The following is a 19,905-nucleotide window of genomic DNA, read 5'->3' on the forward strand; positions in this document are numbered from 1 at the left end:
CTGACACACATCCTTGCCACTATACCAATAGCAAATGGATGCATGCAAACTTACACCTTTGAGCTTTATATGCATGCTCAATGCAAGGAAAGGGAAGGACCTTTTTGATAGTGGCTCCTGTGGAGTTGGCTCCCCACTAAGGTGTGCCTGGCCTCTTCATAATGCTCTTTTAGAAAGCAAGTCCAGGCTTTTGGAGGCGGCATAGGAGTCCAGTTTTTTTTTTAAAAAAAGTCAAATTTTCTTATAGACTGGTGGATAATTTAATGTTTTGTGTGTGTGTGTGTGGTTATGGAATTGGTTTGGTATATTGTTATATTTATTATATTGTTTTCTTTTCTTCATTTATTGATGTAAACCTCTCTGGGGCCTACAAAACTCTGGGATACAAAACTCTTAAGCAAGTGCCTAAAACTCTCCCTAGCGATGGATTTCTAGAGTGTGGACCACCGCTTTCTCTTCAACTCTCTAGCCTGATAAATCTCACTTCCACTGCAAGCCTTTTCTTCAGTCACTGGTACTGTAGTCAATACGTAATGGAGCACCCCTGGCTTCTTCCCACTCTAGACTAGAAGATAAACTTACCTTGGGAAGCTGACTCCCACAGCAAACACAGCAATCCCCCTTTCTTTTAACTGCTTGGCTGGCACTGCCACATTGCCCTGAGATCTCCCATCAGTTAGGATGATAAGGATTTGAGGTATGGATGAGTTTCTGCCCCCAGAAAATCCTTTCCGAAGAATGTATTTCAGAGCAAGTCCTGTTTCTGTTCTCCCACCTCTGAGTTAAACAGAAGAAGAATGGGGATAACTTAACACTGCTCTCTGCTTCGTTTCCAATAGAATACCTGCCATTTGCTCAGGGAAAATGCTAGAATACAGAATATGGTTTGTTTGGAAAGTCAACAGGTGATGGAAACTATTACTGGAATAAAGCAGGGCTGTATCACAAAAGTAAATACAATATTGATAAAACAGGTGCAACACACACAAATACGCTGTTTGACAGCAAAAAGAGAATGCATTCTACCTTTCCAGCAGGCAGGACAGCAAAGAGGAGCAAAAAATGTTTTGAGATGGTGCATGTTCCTCTTAAATGTAATCTCTACTTCATTCTTCTCCTCTTTCCCTACAGTAAGTCTTATCCAATAACCCATTACTATCAAGTGGGTAATTATCAAGTGGGTGATTACTACACATTACATATGTACAATGAAATCCAATGGCCCTTCTCCCACATGAGAAAACCTCACAAGCTTCTAGAGAGGAACATTAATACTCTCCACACGCCACTTCTCTGGTCTAAATTGCCCCGTCAGGGGGTTCAAAACAAACACTTGTCCTGTGGTATTTTCTAATCAGGGATGGGGAGCCTGTGGCCCTCCAGATACTGTTGGACATCAATTCCCATAATCCCTGACCACTGATCATCCCCAGGGCTGATGGGAGTCGGAGTCCAATAACACCTGAAGGGCCACGGGCTCCCCATCCCTCGGCTCAGTTCCCCCCAATTCTTTTGTCTGCTTCACTTCCCTCCCTATTGTAATAACAAACTCGAGGCTGCAAAGCAGAGAGGAGAGGGAACACATAAAAAGATCAAGATAAAAGGGAAGTCAGGAAGGCTTGCAGGTGCCTTGGTTTCCAAAACAATGGCCAACTGAAAGGCACAAGGGGAATCTCCAGCCTGGGTGGGGCAATCTTATTATCTTCTGGTTTGTTTTAACACAAAACAAGCTACTTCTCATAGAGATAGATCTGAACCTGGCACTCAGGGTGAGTGCATGTATGATGCATGTTCATCTCTTGGCAGTCATAAGAGAAAGTAATGACTCGCACACAAGGAACAGTCACCGCACCCAACGGAGGCAGCTCACACATGCAGAGTCATCGGATACCAAGTTGTATGCCATGATTCATATTGTCCTGCTTGAGGGGGTTGCTGTGCTACAAAGATTTCTAAAGAGCCACTGCAGGTGCAGTTTCCTCTCTGCCCCCACACTTGCACTCCAACATCTGTTAAATGTTAAGTTGCAGATGTCCAAGACATTAAGTGCAGTTCTGGGAAGCCCCCTCGGATTTTACTAGCTGGTCACTGGATCTATTAGCCAAGTATTTTGGCTGTCACAGGGTTTTTTGTCTTCTGCTGTGAGAAATCATGCTTGACATACAAAGAATCTAGACTGCAACAAACACAAGGAAAGACTGGAAATGATATACAGTGTGGTAAAAGAAGTGTGCTGGTGGCAGCAATACCACAATGCTAACACTTCACATAACTGAAGAGGCCATCTAAGGTGAGAATTCCAGAATGGTCATATTCAGTATTATACTTTCTTGCATATTTCCAGTCTCCACCTCCAACTAACTCTGTAACAAAACTGCCTTGATTATCTCCATCTGTTTTCTATGCCTGTTGTGGGAGTTTGACCATTTCCAGTTTAGTTTTTCCCCCTAAAAATGACCCTTATTGTGATTTCTGTATTTCCTTGTGTATTCAATATTTGATCATAATCATACTTTGTCCTGCCTAGTTCTTTTATCTGCACACTTCTCTTTGTACCACCCTATAATTCTCAGTTCTCTAAACTCCTGCCAGGGCTGGCTTTGATCTTTTCTAGCTCTCTCCTTTATTCCCTTCCTTAAACGTTCTCTCTCTTGAGCCACATGTCAAGAACGCATCAGCAACACTGCAGTAGAAGTCAAATCTTCCTTAGCCAGCTGCATTTTGTCATTGCTTTGCTTCCATCTTCAAATGACTCTAAACTCTTGATGGCTTTGATTTTAAATGCTGCAGAGGTTTTTTAAAAAAACAAAACAAAACAATTTCTTAGATCCTGTGCAACCAGGGCTGTTTTTCAATTGAGAAGATGGAAGTTCCTTTCAGTCAATGAGTTGGCAGGCTCTTGGATTTTAGTTTACCAACCAAGCCAGGAATGTCCTTTCCACATTGTTTGTTAGGACAAAATTGACACACGCATACCTCACATTCATATGAATACCTGCCTGTGAGGTGCTGTCAGTTTGTCAGCAGAAAACAGCCTAATCTTTGTTTTCTGGAACTGTGTTTTCTTGGCACTAACACCCAGAGAAAGGAATGGTATACCCCATAAGTGATGTTGAATTTGCATGCAAGGGATTAAAAACAATGTGGCAGGTTGCTTATATTTTTCATGCATCTTATAATCAAGAGAGTGATATTTGTGAAGCACAATGGGCTTGGCCATGAAGGAGGACACTATGAGAACCAGAATCACTCTATAGATATTGACTCACAGCCTCATTGTACTAGCGGGAATCCTTGAATTGGCTTCTACTAGCGGAATGAGGTAGCTGAATCTGGCACACATTGGTTGTTATACATGTACTTCTAAACTGCTTAAAGCCTAACTTGGCATTAAGAGCCACAGACAAAAGATTGTGGAGAGGGAGGGGGAGAACCAAGTGGCCATGAATGAAGACCTTCATATTTTCCAATTCTGCCCTCTGAAGTGGTTGCTGCCATCCTAGCTATTTTCGCCAGTGATGTCTTTTAAGCTAAAACCAGGATTTACCGGCAAACTGAAGGACGTTATCTCTGCTGGAGCTGTCAACGTTCTCTTCTCAGCATTAAAAGAATGTCAGCACATGTCTAGATTCCAGATATTCAATACCATTTCACAGCCTCTGCTTTCAGTTGCACTTCAGAAGTGGTCAAAGAGGAATCGGGGGTATGCTTTTCATACCCTGTCTTCTCTTGAAACATTAACAAGCTCAATCCAGTCCCACAACAGCCAGAGAGGAATCCCCCCTTAGCACAACAGTGGCAGGTGTAGGTGCATACTTGGTGTCCAAAATGATCATGCAGAGGGAGGACTGCATGGGAGCACTGGAGGTGTGAAGGTCTTCCTGGCGCATAGAGTGTCTGTGTGCACATGTTGGGGTTTGAGGGAGAAGGGGGAAACTAAGCTTCAAAGTAAGTAAAAATGAGGAAAACTGGAAAACTGTATCTAAATACAGGTGAAACTCGGAAAATTAGAATATCGTCGAAAAGTGCATTTATTTCAGTAATGCAACTTAAAAGGTGAAACCAATATATGAGATAGATGCAAGATATGTCAAGCCTTTATTTGTTGTAATCGTAATTATTTGTCGTTAGGCGGGTCAATTATAAATGGAATGTAATTAATAAAATGTAATAGTGATGTTTATTTTTATTTTTGTATTATTGTAACTATTTGTTTTATTACTGTGGAATTTCCAAAAGAAAGCATTTGTAAAAATTAAAAGAAAAATAAAAAATAATAAGTTGCATTACTGAAATAAATGCACTTTTCGACGATATTCTAATTATCCGAGTTTCACCTGTATTAGGCTACACCATGTTATGGGGAAATATATATGCAAAAACAGCACAAATTAGCCACTTAGAGACCTCATGTCTATCCCTGGAGGACAAATAATAATAATAATAATAATAATAATAATATCCTCAACACACATCTACATCATTCATTTCTGGAATACAAGCAGCGACTGTCTTAGGTGTGTCTGATATGTGCATGACATCACAAAATGGGGTGTGGAACAGAGGAAGGTGGCCTCGCCAATGCACATGGAGGTCCAGAATGTAACCGCCACACAAACCAGTTGCTGCCTGTACACTAGAAGGAATTCCAAAGCTAAGGAATGGCCACCCAGAACAGTTCCTTATAAGTCCTTGCTGTACAGTCATACCTCGGTTTAAGTACGCTTCAGTTTGAGTACTTTCAGTTTAAGTACTCCGCGGACCCGTCTGGAATGGATTAATCCACTTTCCATTACTTTCAATGGGAAAGGTCGCTTCAGGTTAAGTACGCTTCAGGTTAAGTACGGACTTCTAGAACCAATTACACTCATACTTCAGGTTAAGTACGCTTCAGTTTAAGTACTCTGCGGACCGTCTGGAACGGGTTAATCCACTTTGCATTACTTTCAATGGGAAAGTTCGCTTCAGGCTAAGTACGCTTCAGGTTAAGTACAGACTTCTGGAACCAATTGTGTACTTAAACCGAGGCACCACTGTATATGAAGGTTGTCACCAAGAGGCCATCTCTGATTCACTGTAATGTTTGTAATCTCATGGTCTTAAGCACACTTAGGGGGTGGCTGGCTGTGTGCCTTTGAATACTATTTTGCTTGGAATCACATATAGGGAAAGTGCTGTCACACTCAGGTCCCACTTATTGGCTTCCCATAAGCATCTGGTTGGCTACTGTGAGAATAGGAAGCTGGATCCATGCCCTTGGCCTGTTCTAGCAGAACTTTTGTAGTTGGTGACCCACACTCTGATTCTTAATACACCCCCTTGGAAATAAGACCTATTGGATTAAACGTAACTTACTCCCATGCCAGCGTTTTTGTTAAGACTGGAATGTTAGACTGGCATTTAAACTATTTGCACCATGGGACACCAAATATGCCTGGATTTGGAAAATCAGCTTAAATATAAATATACCAATTAAGTTAGGTCCCAGGAAATGATCTGGAGGTACATGAGGCTATCATATTGCTGAAGCTAAGCAGGTGGTCTGGTTGACAGGAAACCAGCTGGGAACCAAATGGATGCCCCCCCCCTGGATTCCATAAAATAATGAAGTCAGGATATAAATTAATGAATAAATCATTAAATATTTCATTCACAACATTGAAAGTAAAATGTTCCAAATACAACATGAACATGCAACTATCAGAATGAAGCTACGGTATTACTTGCCAACTACTTATTTTAACTTCCTTAATAAGAACTCGCACATATAATAACTCTTACTTGAACACAATCTTCCTGAGTTTGTCTTTTATCTCCTGCTTGGTGAAATATGCATCCAACGGGAACTCCAAATGAGGAGTGTTGCTGAACTGTATTGCTCCCACTCTGACCTGAAAGGGGAGGAAAAGGTCAACAAGGCGGATTTATTTTTATGCAGTTGCTACCACTCCAGGAATGCTCAAAATGGCTACAGCAAGAACAGACATGGAAAGTGAACTAGCAAACCCCATAAACAAGAATTCCCCAAGTTGCCTATATTCTTCTACAGACATACACAACATGCACAACCCTACACAACATGCATCTCCCAGATTCTACACGGCACCCAGTGAGTGGAATAAACTGGGGGTGGAGGGTGCTCACCTTTCCTGGATTGATGTCCAGAGCATCACAAAGCTTGATTGCTAAGTATTTTGACCTTTCAAAGCTCCCTTTGCCAATGCTGTAGGATCCATCGAACAGAAACAAGACATCAACTGGGGCAGAGCAATTCATTACTGGCAGAAGAGAGAGGTACACACAGTAATAGTGTTAAGAAGTCAGGTTGGCTGGGAGGACAGAAGCAGGAGAAGAGGACTGGCGGGGGGTGGGGTGAAGTATACATGCTGAAAAGAAACCAAGGATAACATTCCCTATAATACATTAGCAAGTGAGGGTCCAGAAGGGAATAAGAATTCAAACACAAATCACCATTCATTAAACAAAAACTCACTACATTACGCTTCTTTGTTTTGTTCCCAGTTGCTAAAGTTTTCAGCCTCAGTCTAGATCACGAGTGGGGAACGCTTTTCAGTACAAGGGGCACAGGCAAAAATAGGCAGAACAATACCTGAAATTAATCTCTGTACTTTAGGCTGGTTTTATCACACTCACACACCTCCCCTGTCCTCTGTGTGGTGTCTATAATCACAAGCGATCAGGATCTAACCATCATCACTCCAGCCATTCCAAAATCCAGGAAGTGGGAGAGATGATAATATTGGATGTAGCCATATGGTGACATGTTGCAAGCAACTGTCTTGCCCTGCGGTTCCAAACGCCAACCCAAGAAAGCCTTTAAAGCCAGGGATGAGGAACCTGCAACTCTCCAGATACTGTTGGACTCTGATTCCCATCAGCCTCAGCCAGGATGACCGATGCCCAAGGATTATGGGAATTATGGGCCAGCAGCTTTTGCAGAACCACAGATTCTGTATTGATCCTTGAAGCACATCCCTAGTAGGGTCAACAACTTTCAGGGTCAAGCCTTAATATTCCCCAAAGATGGATCACTCCTCTATGTTCAACTAACCTCATTGGGTGTGTGTGTGTGTGTCATAGCATCATAGAAACTGCAGTCTGAGAGGAGCAGAAGTTATATCTGCAATACTAGCTGCCATAAATTACTGATTAATCATGACTGCCTATGCGCCAAAAGGAATTTTCTCTCTCTCTTATTATTTAAAGACACAAATGAGATGTCGTGGAGCTTCTTTTGGCTTTACAGCTTTGTTAAGGATGATTTAGGTACATTGCATTCTGCCTGAGGGACTTGGCATTAATGATCCTTACAGTCTCTTGCGGCTCTAAGATTCTATTAAATCCATAAGTTTAAACACTTGTGGTTTGCTTGAAACAAGTTTCACAGAGTCAGTTTCATACTAGCATCAGGTTTTCCTGAGACCATGTCCTGGTGTTACCTGAGCATGCACAAACTTGCCTGCGAGGCAATTACTACAGTTGCTGGGAGTGTTTGTGTGCCAAGGTAGAAGCTTCAAGTTGTCAGAGAGTTGAATTAAGCCAAGGTTGTCCTTTCATTTTACAGGGAGGGGCCTGTGAAAATGCGCAAAGCACAAGCATGCCCTTGGAAATTTGGAAAACATTTGTTTCAGTCACTGTAAAAATTCTGCATCCCTGAAATTAGTCTTTTTTTAAAAGGAAAGAAAAAGGACAACGCTGATAAATAGGGAAAAAGAATGTCAGCAAGTAAAGGCTGCTTCCATGCCACAGCACTCAAAACAGTGCACAGAAAAGCTATGAGATTCAGTTACTAAAAGCCCAACTACAGCAGAGACAATAGGCAAAATCAGAAATGGAATCTTACAAATCATATTCCCCCAGGCTATACGGGCCAAATTCCATTAAATGTGGGAGAAATCTAAGATCAGCTTTCCTAGAGTTTTTATTGCTATGTTTTTTAACAGCAGCAGGGCCGGCCCTACGGCCAGGCTGGGTGGTGCAGGGCACCACGGCGCCGGCCCACCAGGGGGCACCGCGAGCTGTGCTCGCCCACCACGCTGGGAAACGGGGCGGGGGGCGCCGGAGGGATTCGTCACACCATGGCGCCAGGGGCACTTAAGACGGCCCTGAACAGCAGCCATGTTGTCTTAATTTTGATTACAACAGTGACACCAAGATGCTGGTCCTGCCAGCATTTCCACCCTGCCCAGTGTTCAATCTACATCTCTGAAGCTGCTGTGTGCAGTAGAGGAACACAGCTTTTTATTAGCCTTGTTTACTTAAAGCAGATGATGATGTTCTCAGTTATCTGCCCTCTTGTGTCTTGTTTCTCCCCCTCCCCATTTTAATTTTTAATGATTGCTTTGTTGTTTCTTGAATGTTCTTAGCTTCTCAGAGTCCTACTCTGGTAGATGTAAAAGGTGGGGCACACATTATTCTAATAAAGTAACAAAAAATGCCATATTTAAGGAAAGAGTTAAATCGCCTTGCTCCATACTGCTCCAGTCAAATTCAGAGTTCCACTATCATCTGCTTTTAAGTAAAAGCAAACATTGGGGAAGCCAGTTATGAACTCCCTACATCCTACAGTGGTTACCTTGACATCAGAATGACTCGACTTCCGAAGGTTTTTACTTCCGAAGTCGGCAAACCCGGAAGTCTTTTCGCCGCCGCACGTTCTGCGCCTGCGCAGAAGCGGCGTACACGGTCTGCACATGCGCAGAAGCGCAAAATCGCACTTCGACAACCGAAGACTTTGACTTACAAAGAGTGCCGCGGAACGGATCGCCTTCCGCCTACAGTCGAGGCACCACTGTATATTTCTGTTTGACCGATTCCAAGAGACCCCTTCACATGATGGCCCAAACCCTGTCCCCAGCTCCCTGTACCCTATGATTTCTATGCATGTAGGGTTTTATTGACCTGGACTACCCATCATATAGGATTGTACTTTGCATAGAGACAGTGCTTTTTCTGGGGGGACACAGGGGTAGGCATACCCCCAAACATTTTGTGTATCTAAAGTGAGGGGCAGTATTTCCATATGAGTAGGAAAATGAGAGTACCCCTAAAAATAGTTTTTTAGGAAAAAACACACTGCATGGAGGTCTGCATGCATAGGATCCCTTGCTCAGACTTCCAGATTCAACTTGTGAACAGTAAGAGGCTGGAACTGCACCATCTGTGAATGGGACCAGCGCAGGGGCGTACCCAGGATCAAAGCCAGGGGGGGGGCAAGCCATGGTCATTCAGGTTGTGACATTTCAGCATGGAAAAGGCGAATGAAACCAAAATTTTAAGAAAATTATATATAATTATAGCAGAGGATTAAAATGCATTGGGGTTGACCCCCTCTTCCCCTTGCGTTTTCCCCCCACCCACCCACCGTGGTCTCCTGCTTCAGTCTCCCAGATTTTTAACAGCTTCCTGGCTTTGTTCCACCCAGCCTTCTACCACCGCAGTATTTTAATTTTTTTAAAAAAAAAAGACAAAGGGGGGGGGGGAAGGTGAGGGAAAAGGCTCCCCTCTCAAAAACAGTCAGACAAGCAGGTTTCAATTTAAAGGCAGCCCATTCCAGCAGTCAAACAACAGTGACAAAAGTGGGAGTGGGGGGGGTGAGAAGTGGGGTAGGTGAGGATGATAAGGAGGAGATGAGTAAAGGGGGGGATTTGGTGTATAAAATGAAGAGGGGAGTCTATGTATTAAAAGTGGGAGATGGGGTGATAATAGTGTTGTAGAAATGTTGATATTGGGGGAGGGGGAAGGGGGATTTTTTTAAAAATGAAGTTAAAAAGTAAAAGTAATAATAATAACGGTAAGAAAAAATGTGGGAAGAAAAAATTTAAACGGTAAAAAGTATAGCTAAAGGGGAGAAGAAAGAGATGAGGAGGGATGGGAAATAAAGTGGTAATAATACTAAAAATATTGGTTAAAATTTTTAAATTATCTATAGAAAGGAAAATGCATGAGGTTTTCACTAGCAGTTGCTGCACTTGTGATATTATTATAATTTGTATAATAAATTTCTATATATTTAATACTAATATATGTTATTTTGGAAACTAAACACATAAATTTACTATTGTACTGTGAAACTGTCCTGTGAAAGAGTTCTAGAAAAACAGCCAGGCCACTGGCCAATTCTCCTTTAAACCAAAGCAAAACGTCAAAATAATAAGTATTTAAGTTAAAGCAAAATTAAATTTTAAAACACAACAATGTTGTCAAATGTAAAACAAGCCACTCAGATCAAGGATAAAGCAAGCTTCGAAAAGCAATTATTGCAAGCATGGGAACTAAGATAGATAGATAGATAAATAAATAAATAAATAAATAAATAAATAAATAAATAGAGGAACTCAGCAGTACCAAATGAGAAGCAAATGAGAAGCTATTATTGTTGCAGACACAGGATCTTCAGGGGATAAAGTAACAATGTGGCCCTGATAGACCTTAAGTACCCAGCAAAGAGATAACAATGTGGCCAGCTAAGTACCCCGCAGAAAAAAAAACAATTCCCAGCCAAGAACTACAGGTAACCAAGGAGTAATTAAGATATGCAGGGCAATCAAGCAGTACTGGGATGCTTGGAACCTTGAATCGGCTTAAAACCAAAACAAAATAGTTTTGTCAACTTGCATTACGCCAATCAGATTTAAAGTCGCTGTTTTAATTCCCAATAAAGATGCTTCAAGGTTAGGGAAAAACCAAAATCAACTTAAACTCTAATAGCAACTTAAAAATGAATCGCCAGTTCTGAATATGTGCACAGTTGATTAAAAGTTGTAGGAATCCAAAAATTAAAGGAGGCTGAAATACTAGCATCAACACCCCCCCCCCATCAATGACGCAGAGGAGAGAGCAGCTCCTGGCAAGGAATCCCCCAAAGCAGGGAATCCCCCATACTCAAACAGCCGATTTTAAAACAATGGGCAAAGCAGGGGAAACCCACTAAACACGAAAGTAGCAGACTTAGGGAGGGGGGGCAGCTGGATTGAAGGAGGGGAACTGCAGAGATCCCTTGAGATAAAAGAGGCGGGGAGGCAGCAATCAGCAGCACAGAGCAATTAATGCGAGCCCAAAAGACCTTCACAGAAAGAAGCGTGAACAGTCAAACAGTTAGCCCCCCCTCCCCCACGCTCAGCTGTGCTCACCCAGGCTTCTCCCCCCAGCCACACCCGCAGAGAGGAGACGATGCAGATCCGATGAGGTGCAGCAAAGAGGGTTTGAATGCTGCCGCGCAGGCCAAAATGTAGTCAAACCCCACCCCCCAGCCGGCCCTATTGGCCAGCAGGGATAGGCTGGAGCAGGGGGCTGAAAGGAGGGGAGGGGGAGGGGAGGCCACGCAACTCCTCCCCACCGGCCTCTGCTCTTTTTACAGTGGAAAAAAGCGCGCGCTCAGAGGCTGTTTTATACCAGTTTTTTATATGCCTTCTCCCCCCCCCCTTTGTAGCTTCTAGAGTAGGGCAGCTGCCCTAACTTGCCCCGTGGACCAGCGGTATGGCCCAGCTGCCCCTCAATGCAGGGGAAACCCCCCTGCAGATAAAATGCATTAGGGGGACTACAAGAAGCATTTAATTGATAAAAGATTTTGACATTCAACAGGCATAGTGGGTCAATTTAAATCCTACGTAACATACATATTATGGTGTACTGTATTTGTTTTCATAGCTGCCCCCCTTAAACCATTGTTACCCATCCTAACGCCTCTGATTTTCAAAAACAACTAATTTTTTTTAAAAAAAGTAGGACCAGTTCATGCAGCAAGGAATGAGAAATTTGCATTTTTAAATAAGGCAGCCTTGTATTTATTCTTGATTTCCTCTCTCTTTTACTTTCTCTTCCAGGACAGCACATCATTATCCCCTTTGGCTTCGATTTCTGCCTAGTTAAAAAGATTTGAAATCAGCCCCCCCACCCTAAAAACAGATTAAAAGGGATTGAAAGTTTTAAAGCATTCCACTGAAAGCCACTGTGTCATGTTATACAGTAACCTTGTTAATTCCTATCTGGCAATAGTCCACTGCATCCCTCATTAAACGGTTGCTGGAACACTGAGATGTTTCAGCAACAGAGGATAATACTGTAGCTGAAATTAATCTGCTAGGAAAAAAGAGATATACTCAGAATGCACAGCCAAAGGTGTCAAGCACAGATCCCTACTAACAGAGAAACACACTATTACTGGGTATAAAACATACTGTTTCCACAGGTGCTCTTCTCCCCAAGTTCACCTCCCCACTACAGCAACTGGTCTTCTGGCTTTCTTTATTGATTGGTTTACTTATCGTTCAATTTATTTCCCATATTTTAGACCATATTCTCTCTGCAATCCGCAAGAAAATAAATAAAATACAATATTAAAATCCCGGAACAAAACAGATAAAGGGCAACATTTAAAACTTTTCAGCCTGCAGATCAAGCCAGCTTGGCAGCATAAATGTAGAATGAATTGAACAACCGACATTAGGAGATCATAGTCGAAGATCAGAAATTCTTTTAAATACCTGGGTGAATAAAAATATGTTGATCACGTAAGGAAGGGTACAAATCTGCAGGCGGGAGAACTAGGCATTGCAATAGCTTTTTGTGGAACAAACAAAAAACACTCACGCTGGCCAGCTGCTGAAATTTTCTCAATGGTTTCCTGGCTGACGTGCAGTTCTTGGATGCTCCATGACACACGTGCTGTAAAATCAAGTTGTCAACACAGTTAACCAGCTAGTACCAAAATATTATAACAGAACCTCTTTAAAGCATAACTTTCAGATGATTTCCATTATATATCAGCATAGGGACAGGCAGCGGCGGAACATGCCCATTGGGCACCCAGGCAGCGCACATGCCCTGCGCCCAAGGGCAGGGCCAGCCGGGCCAGGATGCTCTGCGGGGCCTCTGAGGACTCTGACTCCCTCCTCCCACTTAGCCGCCCTACAGCTGGGGGGGAGACAGTTTGGGGCAGAGCGGAGCCTGCAGGCACCCAAGCCACCACGTAACTCCCAGGAGAGATGCATGGCTCGGGCACACTTCAGGCCTCGCAGTGAGTACCGCCCGCCACTTTGTCACCCCCCTCAGTGGTGACACCCAGGGCACATTGCCCCACTGCACTCCCCTTCCTCCGCCCCTGAGGACAGGATAGCTTGTGTGCTGTCTCTTTGGCACCCCTTAAAAAAATGCAAATGGTCATACGATAAGCACAATAATCTAGCTTTTTCAGCTGTAGAAAGGCTACCAAAGGTACGCAAGACACAAAAGAATACTAGGCAGTATTCAACTAAATTTTACTCTTGAGTAGACCCACTGAAATTAATAGTAGTCATGATCATTAGTTTAAATGGGTCTACTCTGGGTTAAATACCACCCACGTTGCTTCAACACTGAACAAAATGTTATGGAATTGACGGAGCTGACTTAAATCTGACTGGTAAGGTAAAGGTAAAGGGACCCCTGACCGTTAGGTCCAGTCGCGAACAACTCTGGAGTTGCGGCGCTCATCTCTCTTTACTGGCCAAGGGAGCTGGCGTACAGCTTCCGGGTCATGTGGCCAGCATGACTAAGACGCTTCTGGCGAAACCAGAGCAGTGCACAGAAACGCCACTTACCTTCCCGCCGGAGCTGTACCTATTTATCTACTTGCACTTTGACGTGCTTTTGAACTGCTAGGTTGGCAGGAGCTGGGACAGAGCAACGGGAGCTCAGCCCGTCGCGGGGATTCGAACTGCCAACCTTCTGATCAGCAAGCCCTAGGCTCTGTGGTTTAGACTGGTATGAGTGTATAAATTGAGTAATTTCCTTACAGTTGCAAATATTTTTTAATCATTTTAAAACTTTACTAGGTCACAGCATAAAGTTTGTTTGATGGGGTTCACTGGAGTTTTGTGGCTCACATATTGGTAGGTCTTGCTTGGGCCCTCCAGACAGATCTTGATAAACTACAACAGGCACCCCCAAACTGCGGCCCTCCAGATGTTTTGGCCTACAACTTCCATGATCCCTAACTAACAGGACCAGTGGTCAGGGATAATGGGAATTGTAGTACAAAACATCTGGAGGGCCGAAGTTTGGGGATGCCTGAACTAGAACTTTGAGATGGTTTGGACATAATGCCAAGCCAAACTATGGCATATGAATGTCCTAGCATACAGGGTCCCAAAAATAAGATAGCAGCTAGTTTTTGCTGTTCCTACTCCTGTTGAGATGCTTCCAAGTTAAGTTTAGTCATCCAAACCTGGGCTTGTAGTTTGTCTCCAGCAAAACAAATCACAAGCCCAGGATGACACCCTAAACCAAACCATGAGTAAGCTCTCAGCAGCACAACAACAGGAGAACCAGAGGAGGTGTGAAGCAAGTGTGTCATCTCCTCTCAGGGAACTCTCACCCTCCTGTGTGTTGCAGTAAGCAACGGTTTGGCTAGCAACAGTTTGGCTAGGTGAGTCAGCTTGATTCCTGTTGCTTTGAGACAACATGATCAGAAAGGATTGTGTGGCATGTTGTAACTTAAAGAATGAAGAGAGTGACCTGGTTTTACACCATTCTGGACACCACACAAATGCTGTTATAAGATTTGTACCAATGATATTGCTCATTTTCTGTTCATGTCCAGCACAGTGTATGATTTGGTCACACATCTGTGTGGAGCTGATGCACAAGTATCATACAAATTTGTGCCTAAGTGAATGCAGCCTTCTTCCTTATTCTACAACCATCACCAACATTCTCCAGATTTTGCAGGACATCACGTTCCACCCACGCCCATTTGCCTTGTAAACTCACCTTGGGAAAACAGGAAAATGCAAGTGGAGGTAAGCCACATCAAGAGGCTCATGATGACAGCACTGTGGGGTAAAAAGGCATGTATTATTTCTAGGAAAGGTGCTAAACATATTATCTGACTTTTAAGAACCTGACTATCAAAGGGTATTAATGGCATCTGGTGCACACTACACAACTGCAAACAGATCCATTTTCTGATTGTACATCACACACCAGCGCCATTTAACTTTATGAGCTACTTATAAACCTCCTTATGCTGCTCTAAACAGCAATGACATTTTTGCATAAACAAAGATCTGGCCTCTATCTAGCTGGCTAGTGCCCAAGTTTACTGTAGCTAAAATTTTCCATTTAAACTGTACATGGAAACTATAGTTTGGTGACGTAAGGCTGCCATGACTCATTGGTAAGTCTTGATCTATTGTTTGTGAATCATGTGCTATGCTATATATATATGCCCCATCTACCAACTCACAAAGCTTAATTGGAGCTCCTCGGGTTCAGCACTGTTTTTCCATAGCAAGCTTTACTCTAGAATCCTGGGAAGCAGCATATTAATGCCTACGGATCAGCATCACTTGCTGAAGATAGACTAGATATATAAAGAATGATGTCACACAGTACTGTATAGGTCTATCAACGGAGGCAAGTATATCTGAGCCTGGCTAATACCTAATGGAAGGCCAGCTGAGAACTCAGCATTTGCTACATCGAGCTCCTTGGATACAGCCTGAGATAGTGATTAATATTCTTTCAGGTATTTGGCCAAAGGTAATTTTAAGCAGTAGAAACATAGGACTGCTGGTGTTTGGCCCCTAAATCTTTCCAGAGGCTTTTGGGATGCCCTGGAGCAGGCATCCCTAGACTCCAGATGTTTTGGACTACAATTCCCATCTTCCCCGACCACTGGTCCTGTTAGCTAGGGATCATGGGAGTTGTAGGCCAAAACATCTGGAGGGCCGCAGTCTGGGGATGCCTGCCCTGGAGCCTCATTTTCCTATGCCATATATCAGGCATCCCCAAACTTCGGCCCTCCAGATGTTTTGGACTACAATTCCCATCTTCCCCGACCACTGGTCCTGTTAGCTAGGGATCATGGGAGTTGTAGGCCAAAACATCTGGAGGGCCGCAGTTTGGGGATGCCTGCCATATATGAACCAAGGTGGTTCTTTGCATCTACAGACTGGTTGTTCAAGCAGAGCACGTTTGAAAAGGCACAATCGCCTTTCCTTGCCAACTACAGTCCATGTCCCTATGTCAGAGGTCATATGCTTTCTAGGGAGACTCAAATCCCACCACCTCTTATTTTACTAGTTGAATACTGGAGATTTGCCTGACACTTGTATACCTAGTTTCTTATATTTTAGAAACATAATTAATGCTCAAAGGGCTGATTCTCTACAGGACAGGTCTTTCTGTTTTTAACCCAGGGATGGAGAAGCTGTGGCCCTTCAGATGATGTTGGACTCCAGTTCCCATGGCCAACGGCCAAGGAGCACAGGTGTTGTAGTCCAACAACAACTGGAGGGCCTCAGGTTCCCCATTACTTGTTTAACCAAATGAAGGTGACAACAACAACAACAAGTTCCTCAAATAGCTCTGGTTCCCTCTTTCTCCAGTCTATCTCCTGGTACATGCCAGTAAGATAATGATATATTTCTCCACTCCCCACAAATGCACACTCAAATAACTCCAGAACTGCTTGACTGTAAATTCCCAGAAACACATGAACAAGTTCCCACTTGCCCTGGCAGGTGAGTCGACCATGACGCTATAGCACAAAGTTTTGGGAGATAAGGGTGTTTTCATCTCAACTTTAGATCTCAGGTTTCTCAAGGGAAATTATTTCACCCAGCTGCCCCGCTTTACTCTTTCAAAAGAAAAACTGAAAGCAGCAAACATAGCATGCACTTATGAATAAACTTATTAGGAAGTACTTACAAATATATGTATCACTAAAAGGGTCTGAATGTTCACAGCTGTGAATGGAACAACAGCTGTGCAAAAGTTTTAAAGGAGCCTGAAGTGCATTTATAATACGTATTAATATTGCATATATATATTATATTATTATAAACACACATGGCCAAACTAGATATGATACCTTAAGTGTGTGTTTTCCCTATTTCTATATAAATCAGGGATGGGAGTGTCTGCATCTAACCAAAACAACCACCAAGTAGCGGGCAGGTAAGAAGAATGCCTAACACTGCTACTGCTCGAAACAAAATAAAAAAATTCCTTCCAGTAGCACCTTAGAGACCAACTAAGCTTTTATTTTGCTATGAGCTTTCTCATACCAATGGTCTCCAAGGTGCTACTGGGAGATTTTTTTAAATTTTGTTTCAACTATGGCAGACCAACACGGCTACCTACCTGTAACCACTACTGCTGTGCTCCATTTCTTTTAAGCAGTCTACCCCCAAGCCCAGCTCTGATATGGGCATAAAAATAAATGCTTAAGCCAGAAAGGGGCTCATAACTTTGTGGCCCTCTGGGCCTCTTTCTGGCCCTCAGAAGTCTCCCCCTGCCACACCTCTTACTTGTCCTACTTTGCACTCCCAAGTACATTTTCCTGGGTGAAATGTGGCCTCAAACTTCTACTTGTTTGGATGATGGTTAGAGAGGTGTAAATGAGCGTATGTGGAAACTACATACAAATGTAACATTTATATTCATTTCTCCACACACTTTTGTCTTTGGCCCTGCCCACTCCTAACATGTGCCTCCCTGGAAGGTTGCCCAAAAGGAAACATGGCCCCTGGGCTGGAAAAGATGACACCCTCACCCGCCCCCTTGGCTTAAACCTACAGACAGTGGCAAAACAAGGCAAGAGAAGAGCAGGTTTTGCTCCCCTCCTCAATGCACTCTATATTCGTGCAAAAAGTAGATTCCACCTCTGAGTTATATGTAAATAGGGCACCACATCTCTCTGAGACATAACTGCCTCATGTGTCTAGTCTGGCCTTATCCATAACTTGTCTTTGAGGGGTAGTCACCAAGAATGCAGCTGAAGGGGAACAACCAAGAACAGAGATGCTCTGAGCTATAGTCCTTCTTCCCCTTTCCGCAGAGAACCTGGAATAAGACCCATTCAAAGAAACAGGGAAAAAATGGAGCTCTGGTGTTTTACTAAAACTTGTGGCTTCCAAATCATAACACTGATGGAAAAATGTGCTGCAAGTCAACTGGGCAAAATATGCATCACTGTACAAAGAAGGGTTGATCAGTTTGTGGTAAGTGGAGTTTGAAAATGTAGCCTCTGAGATGTAAAACCAAAAGCACCAGTATATACTTTTTGATACTACCTTCTTCATATGTTGACACAGAAGATTGGACATTAATGTCTGTCGGTAGTTTAGTGTTCAAGAGCTGCAACTTTGGTATAGATTTTTGATTCTTAAAAAAAAAAAGAGCACTGAGAAGGATTAGGACAATTATCAAAGTGTGTGAAGGAGAGGGGGTTTCAAGCCAGCTCACACAACCCTAAGAGATGATGTGGAATAAAGTATGAGCAGACAAAGTGCCCATGCAAATGTTTCACCATGTCACAAGTTCTTGCTGTTTAGAACACACATTATAACTTTCCTAACGCAAATGTTTCCAAAAATGATGAGGCAATGAAATATATAACCATAGATCTGCTTCACTCCATGCCCAAACTCAGCCCATGCAACCAGATTTCAAAAAGTCGTGCAGAATGGCTCCTTAAGTTGATACAGTATTCAATCTTATTGTATGCCGCTTAATAAAGACTATTTTGTAGGAAGCAACTAATGTCAAATAAAACAAACAACTCCTCCTTTCTGCTTTTGGTAGTTTCTGTGTATGTTTATTATTACCTAAGAATGACAGGCAGGCAGTTATACACACTAAAACAAATCCAAAGCACCTAAAAGTCTGAGCATCATATGCCTAAATTCAACTCACATTCTTACCGTAGCTGGGTGAACTGATCCTACATTTGCCAAGAGGGCAGGCATGTAGGTGACTACATATAATTCTAGCGATTTTGCTTAACTCTTCTCCCCAGAAGACATAATCATCAAAATAGTTGAACTGTATACTTGCCTAGAACAACAGGCCCTTCAACAAGTGTTGCCAAAAAAAGGGGTGGGAATAAATCATTAGAAAGTGTCAAGCAGTAGGTACAGCTTTAATTAATTACTGCCTCCCTTTTGATATGGATCCAACATAAAACAAGCTGGCTCATTAGGCTTGGACTTCAAGCCCTCCTACTTCTCCTTGCAGCAAGAGCCTGAAAGAACACTCATATAATAATGGAATCTTAGAAATAAATCAGACTTTTAAAAAGAATCTGGTGGTTTTAAAGGGACCTATGTCAGCATTATAAAGAGCCGGTGCAACAAGTAATACAAGCTTTCGTGCTCTTTTTGCAGATGCAGATTATGGCTGCATTTATTCTAGAATCAGTGGAGATTGAGTTAGTTGTTTTTTTCTAAAGGAGTCTACACAATATCTAGTGGCACCTGCCCTGTGGAACGCCCTCCTACCAGATGTCAAAGAGAACAACAACTACCAGACTTTTAGAATACATCTGAAGGCAGCCCTGTTTAGGGAAGCTTTTAATGTTTGACGGAATACTGTATTTTAATATTTTGTTGGAAGACGACCAGAGTGGCTGGGGAAACCCAGCCAGATGGGCGGGGTTTAAATAATAAATTTATTATTATTATTATTGATGTACTGCATATTCATTTGCCCCGTGAAAAGTGCTTCTTAAGACATTCTGAAAGTCAAAGTTAATTGCAGACTGATTCTGCAGAGTTTGATTACCCCACAGTGTGTCCAATTGAAAACAGAAGTAGGTTGTCCAGGCAGTGGGGAAGGATGTGACACTGTGGGTGGGCGTATGCCAAGACTGCAATCACCACTGCCTTCTACATTCACTTTGGGCATATGCAAGTAGGAAAAGGCACAGACAGCCTAGTCAAGGGGACAGGTTTCAAACATGTATCAAGTAACCACACCAAACTTTGTAGACGGCAGGATCGAGAGTCAATATAGACTGAAAACACCATGCTGAGGATGAGCATGAACAATTCTGAACTGAGAAAAGCTACATTTTTGTAATGCAAATTGGTTAGTCTTAATTTTAGACCGGCCGACTAA

At 42.8% G+C, this 19,905-nt stretch overlaps 1 protein-coding gene across 8 annotated transcripts in view; it reads right to left on the bottom strand.

The window, feature by feature from the left end:
* Positions 1-19,905, bottom strand: part of VWA2 (von Willebrand factor A domain containing 2) — a 55,899-nt gene that overhangs the window by 31,869 nt on the left and 4,125 nt on the right. For 7 of the 8 annotated variants that reach the window (XR_015950227.1, XR_015950226.1, XR_004693638.3 and 4 more), the window contains exons 3-7: positions 14,773-14,834; positions 12,613-12,687; positions 6,145-6,278; positions 5,782-5,891; positions 583-777 (exon numbers count right to left, since the gene is read on the bottom strand). Coding sequence is in view for 5 of the 8 variants with exons in the window: in XM_035132526.3 (XP_034988417.3) it covers positions 583-777; positions 5,782-5,891; positions 6,145-6,278; positions 12,613-12,687; positions 14,773-14,824 (566 nt within the window). In the remaining 3 variants the exon portion in view is untranslated. Of the gene's footprint in view, positions 1-582; positions 778-5,781; positions 5,892-6,144; positions 6,279-12,612; positions 12,688-14,772; positions 14,835-16,713; positions 16,793-19,905 lie in introns of all 8 variants that reach the window. The other variant, XM_088670558.1, reaches the window with a different exon arrangement.

Source organism: Zootoca vivipara, chromosome 5 (assembly GCF_965207765.1).
Source record: "Zootoca vivipara chromosome 5, rZooViv2.hap1.1, whole genome shotgun sequence".
In the NCBI taxonomy this organism is placed as follows: domain Eukaryota; kingdom Metazoa; phylum Chordata; class Lepidosauria; order Squamata; family Lacertidae; genus Zootoca; species Zootoca vivipara.